We start from the raw sequence: 5660 nt of genomic DNA on the forward strand, positions 1-5660 counted from the left end.
AATTAAAATCGTAGGTTTCTTACGAAACTTACGGTGTACAAGTCCACAATGCACAAAACCGTAGTTTTTTAACCCAAAACCGTAGACTTCAACACAAAACCGTAGTTTTCATAAAAAAACCGTAAATTTAACCCAAAATCGTAAGCTACGGTTTGGGAAATCGTATTTTATAGAGAGAAAACCGTAGGTTTTAAAAAATCCTACGATTTTATATCTTCAAAATGATTTTTTTTTATATTAAGTCATGTTTTGAAAACTAGACCGGACCTGCCGGTTCAACCGGGAACCATTTCCGGATCTGGTTTTTAAAGGCCAAAAAAACTGGTATTCGTGTGAACCGGTGAAAACCAGTAACAACCGGTCCGGTTGAACCGGTCAAAACCGGAAATTTTAAAAAATATATATATATTTTTTATTTTTTGTATTTTTTATATAATTAAATATAATTATGACATCATCCGGTTTTTCCGGTTTTTAGATCGGTTCGACCGGCTGGACCACTTGAACCATCGAACCAGTAAAACGACCGGTTCGATCTCCGGTCCGGTTTTCAAAACATTGATATTAAGCACGAAACAGTAGACGATTTTAAAAACCTACAGTTTCGTGGGTTATTTTGAGACAATTCCTAATTTTTGGTTAAAAATGATTAATTACTTTCTTAAATTGGCTTAGATCAGTAATTAGGCCGTTTAAATTTTCAATTTAAAAGATATACTTGATACCATAAATAATAAAGGGCGAAAGAATTTTTGATTTTTCTAGATGTCAAGTTCTCATTTATGAGTTGTAACATCGATCATGTCATAGAGATTTTCATTCCAATTAAGGGCGAAAGAATTAGATATAATTTATCGTAGACAAAAACTGAATTGTTAGAAATAGTTCAGGGACCAGAATAGTAAATAATTGAGCCAAATCCCGAGGGTTTAAACTTTAAATCACTATCAATCCACCAGAAATTAATTTGTTTCTTTAGACTCTTGACCTAGCCAAATTTCCCGGCGACCGTAGACGTCAATGGATTCCGACGTGACGATGGTTCCGGCCAGTGACGCATCTAGTCTTCCAGGACCTTCTTCATCTTCAGCCGTGGCCTCTTCTTCTTCGAAGAAACCCAAGCGTTTTGAAATCAAGAAGTGGAACGCTGTCGCACTTTGGGCTTGGGGTTTGTTTTGCAAATTCCTAATTCTGATTTTCCGTCTGTTGTGATTTCAATAACGATTTGATGTTCTTCCTGCAGATATCGTGGTTGACAATTGCGCGATCTGTAGAAACCACATCATGGATCTATGTGAGTGTAGTTTACTAAAAAAATCAATTCCACTCGTTCGATCGCTGTAGTCTTATCACTTATGTGTTGCTTTGAATTTTGATCAGGTATCGAGTGCCAAGCTAATCAGGCCAGCGCTACTAGCGAGGAGTGTACTGTGGCTTGGGGTAAGCTTTCGTCCCTGAACCCTAATTTTTTCCAATAGTATTCTCATATCCGTGTTTGTTATGTATTGAATTATGTGTTTGTGAATATCGTTGAGGATCCTAAAATCGTTGTACTCTAAGTGTACTTTTTCCCCAATTTTTGTGAAAGGGGTGTGATTCTTGCACTTAAGAATTTAATCCATCCACATAAAATAAAATACATGTTTTACTGAGTTATATGATAGCTATAAAGGTGCATACCTTATGTGGATTAATCAGTTTTCTTAAGTGGAGGAATCACAAGAACTTGTGAAAGGGGAATGAGTGCTCTGGATAATTTGCTGTGAATTTTGCCATAGATGAGCATTAATTGTTTTCAGATCTTTAGTAAAAGAAAAAGATACAAATATAGCAAAAATAATCTGAATAAGTTTAGCCAATTTTATCCATAGCAGTTGATTTAGGCCACTTGTGGATTTAGCTAATTTCCCAATATGGACTATGAAATAGGCTTATTTTCGGCCCATATCCAGTCCTCCAGCCCAATAGTGTGTTGGTATAAAAATTAAATATTTTAGTTAGTTTTCCTCTTATGACCATGAAATATGCTTATTTTGGCTACTTTTGTAAAATTCTCTTAAGAAGTATGTTTATAGCCATAATCATGCTTACAATACTTATTGAAACAAAATAAGCATTGTTTTCTATAAAGATGTTTTAGTTATTCTACATTAATTTGTAGAGACTATGAGACTAAATATTATGTTTCATTGTTTTGAATATAGCCTACAATGCTTGTTGATATTTTGACAGGTGTATGTAACCATGCTTTCCATTTCCACTGCATTAGCCGCTGGCTAAAAACACGTCAAGTTTGCCCTCTTGGTACCCAACCATCATTCTATTTCTTCCTTTAATAATAACAATTTACACACCACACACCACTTTTTTTTTATTTTATTTTTTTATTAAAATATAAAATTGTTTCAACTTTTATTTCTGTAGATAATAGCGAGTGGGAGTTCCAGAAATACGGTCACTAGATAATGGCAGCGGGCATTTGCTAATGGAAATACTTGTATTTTTGTTAATGTCGTAATGAAGGAATATCATGGGATTGTGTAATTTGTAGCATGTTTTAAAGTTTTTTATGCAAAGAATCTAAAATCAACTAGAAAAATATCCATATCGTACGTTTAAATATATCAATAAAAGCATGAACACGGGTTACAACAACAACAAGAAAATGAACATTTGGGGCATGATGGATTGCAACTACAGTTTATCTCGGGACACTTACAGTGTCCCGAGATACGTGTCTTCTTCTGTTGGGTGCTGCCAAAACAGCAACAACAGTTTGCTGACGGGCAGCATCTACAGTTGCTTTTTGTCTTGCAACAACCACAATAGCAACAACATAATAAGATGGAACCGAGCTTTTTCCTGATTTATTTAAGTTTTCCAAGAAAAAGAGTTTATGATTAGTAGGGGGTTGGTTCATATTTAATGAAATTGGTTAAGTTTTTGAGAGATGTTAGATATGCATATATGTTATTTGCTTACCCAAGATTCCTCCAAAAGTTTCTTGATCTACCACGAGTGTGCTTTGTGCTACAATATCAACAATTACCATGTATCAGCTTTTTCACTCTATCTATTTACATTTACTTTTGAAGCTATTAACTATAGTGCTTAATGACGTGGATGAAGGTACAAAATACAGGAAAAAAAATACAAATCGAGATCAAAACTGAAAACAAATCATTAGAGTTGAAATTCAGGCACTGTTTATAAAAAATAAACCAATTTATTGTAAATTAAAGTTAGATAAAACCATAAAAATATTTTATATTTTATGGTAGCTTGTAAAATAACTTATAAGTAATTTTTTGATAAACTATCATATAAGCTAGCTTATAAACTACTTTTTCAAACAGCTTATAAATTGGAAGTCGTAGTATATATTTTCACATACGCTTAAAAGATATACAAAAAACAAAATGGCACCAAAAAATTAGTCCAAACTGATTTTGAAACTTACGCTTCAATTTTTATTTTTATTTTAAATGAAAAAGAATTCGGAAAACCATAACAGAAAAACCCAAAAAGCAAAAAGAAAAAAAAACGACAAGAAAAGTAATAATATTATTATTGGTTTTCAATGAAAAAGTTAATAAATACTTTTCAGATAGATTATTGATTCCCATTTATTTTTCTAAAATAAATAGGAGTCAATTACTTTATTTTATAAAAAAAAGCTCATGTTATTCTAACCGACGTCTTAGAGCACAACTTTTACCAACCAACATTTTCTCGAATATATTAATACGAGAGATTTCATATTTAGTTCTTAAACAATATAATATGACCAACTAGTTATAAATAATACTAACATATCAATAAAATATAAATCCATTATGATATAGTATATTTTTTTGTCAAATAAACAATAAAATAAAAGATATTAATTATTATTTTAATAAATAATAATAAAATAATGTCAACTAAAAGAACATAAATAATTTTATTTTTATGAAGTAATAATTTATTGATATGATAGAAAGTAAAGACTTCAATTAATTTTACACTTTACAATTTTTTCTTGGCTCTTTTTAAGTCTCTATACGTAAAATACGATTAATTTAGTAAAATATAATGTATTAATTATTGTGAGGCTTCAATTGAATGGTTTCTTTGTCACATGTTAAGGAAAAATAATAACTTGAAATAAACCAACAAATAGGATTATTGAGAGCAGTAACTATTTAGCTACTCATAAAACTTATTGTTGTTATCTATAAATTCTCTATGGATTTAAACTCTACTTACTCTAGCTATTTAGCTATTTAGTGTTTTTAAGATTTATTCTTGATTAAATCAAGAACCTCGGTCAAATTTTAGAGTTTGTAAATTGTTCGACTTAACTATCTAATTTTTTTTCATGATTTTAATCAGAAAATGTTATTCTCGGTGTTTAAACAAAAGAAAACAAAATTATAATAGTTATGATGAAATTTGTCTCTCTTTTTTCATTTATAAGAAAAATACATTCACTTAATAATTTGCTTTTGTAAGAATAATTAGAAAATATCTCTCATAAAATAATAGATTTTCACATTTGAAAACATTGATTATCCCATAAACTTATAGCCAAAAAATCTTACATTGCTATGAGTGGATCTGGAGTAGCTTCTACAAATTCGTCAAGCCTGTATGCAACATTCATCGATCAATATAAGCAAAAATATAAATAAAAAACAAGTTATATACTTGGAGAATATGAAGATCGGCGTACTCTTTGCAGCATCTTGATGCAAGTTCTAGCTCTGCAAGTGATTTTATCTCCTCCTGTTTACAATCATATAATTACAATCAGCAAAATTATTCAACCCTAGAAAATTAGGGGCAAATGTTGAATCCGGAATCACATTTTCAACCAATTCGTAATTGTTATCGGATGAATTCCATTGACATTTCAAGCAATTTATGCTTAAAATCGAATCCAAATCATCCAATAACATGCACAAATTGAAGTTTAAAACAGAGAATCATATTGAAAGAGTAATGTTGGATTTATATAACCTGTAGCAAGCTAATCTCTCGATCGAGCACCTGAACTTTGGCAATCTGGCGGCGTTTTCCATATAAATCGACATAGACGACGGAAGAAGGAGATGAAAGAGGGGATATGGAGGAAGAAGACGAATCATTTGAAGTCCCACCATTAATCGCCATGAGAATTGATAGTTGAATTGGTTAATGGTCGTGTGGTTAAAGGAGAGTGAATCTGTGTCAGAGATGGTGGGCACAATCGCCATTAATCGATGAGACGTAAGAGAAAGTAGTGGGGGTTTTGTAAGAACCTTTTTTTTTTTTTTTTTTTTTTTCTTTCTCTCGCTTTAAGAGGCCATGTGGTTGATGCTGTCTGCGCAGTTCTCCATTGTCACGTGCGTCCTTCTTGTCTTGTTTGTCTATGTAGTAATCATATTGTACTTCTTGCATTAATCATTGTACCCATAAGGAGGACTACTTTAATGATTAGGGTTTGAAGTAGTTTGAAATGAAATATATTTGGTTAGATAGTTTTTAGGAAATTGTAAAAAATTTCTATATTTTCATAAAAATTTCATTTTAGTTCAATAATTTTTTTCGGTCATGATTATTTTATTTTGATTCAAATTAATAATTATTTATTTATTTATTTTTTCTCTATTAAAAGGATATGACATATGGGTCATGTT

The 5660-nt window shown here is 31.1% G+C and overlaps 2 protein-coding genes across 2 annotated transcripts; one reads left to right on the forward strand and one right to left on the reverse strand.

Moving 5' to 3' along the window:
• The first annotated feature begins 959 nt into the window (after positions 1-959).
• On the forward strand, positions 960-2599 carry LOC111902717 (RING-box protein 1a). The gene is made up of 5 exons (XM_023898531.3): positions 960-1168; positions 1244-1294; positions 1381-1440; positions 2233-2304; positions 2425-2599. The coding sequence occupies exons 1-5, from the start codon at positions 1021-1023 to the stop codon at positions 2460-2462; spliced, it is 369 nt and encodes a 122-aa protein (XP_023754299.1). The 5' UTR covers positions 960-1020; the 3' UTR covers positions 2463-2599.
• On the reverse strand, positions 2582-5253 carry LOC111902716 (guanine nucleotide-binding protein subunit gamma 4). The gene is made up of 5 exons (XM_023898530.3): positions 5002-5253; positions 4715-4767; positions 4584-4628; positions 2983-3030; positions 2582-2862 (listed from the first exon to the last, which is right to left on the reverse strand). Exons 1-5 carry the CDS (start codon positions 5152-5154, stop codon positions 2625-2627), a joined length of 537 nt encoding a protein of 178 aa, XP_023754298.1. The 5' UTR covers positions 5155-5253; the 3' UTR covers positions 2582-2624.
• Positions 5254-5660: the final 407 nt, after the last annotated feature.

The sequence above is a fragment of the Lactuca sativa genome, chromosome 4 (assembly GCF_002870075.4).
Source record: "Lactuca sativa cultivar Salinas chromosome 4, Lsat_Salinas_v11, whole genome shotgun sequence".
Taxonomy (NCBI): Eukaryota; Viridiplantae; Streptophyta; class Magnoliopsida; order Asterales; family Asteraceae; genus Lactuca; species Lactuca sativa.

Coding starts and splice junctions, on each gene's coding strand:
- LOC111902716 (XM_023898530.3), bottom strand. CDS start 5,154: ATGGCGATTAATGGTGGGACTTCAAATGATTCGTCTTCTTCCTCCATA. Junction 4,629..4,714: donor GCATCAAGATGCTGCAAAGA/GTACGCCGATCT, acceptor TGTTGCATACAG/GCTTGACGAATTTGTAGAAG. Junction 3,031..4,583: donor CCAGATCCACTCATAGCAAT/GTAAGATTTTTT, acceptor TTGATATTGTAG/CACAAAGCACACTCGTGGTA.
- LOC111902717 (XM_023898531.3), top strand. CDS start 1,021: ATGGATTCCGACGTGACGATGGTTCCGGCCAGTGACGCATCTAGTCTT. Junction 1,169..1,243: donor TGTCGCACTTTGGGCTTGGG/GTTTGTTTTGCA, acceptor TTCTTCCTGCAG/ATATCGTGGTTGACAATTGC. Junction 1,441..2,232: donor GGAGTGTACTGTGGCTTGGG/GTAAGCTTTCGT, acceptor ATATTTTGACAG/GTGTATGTAACCATGCTTTC.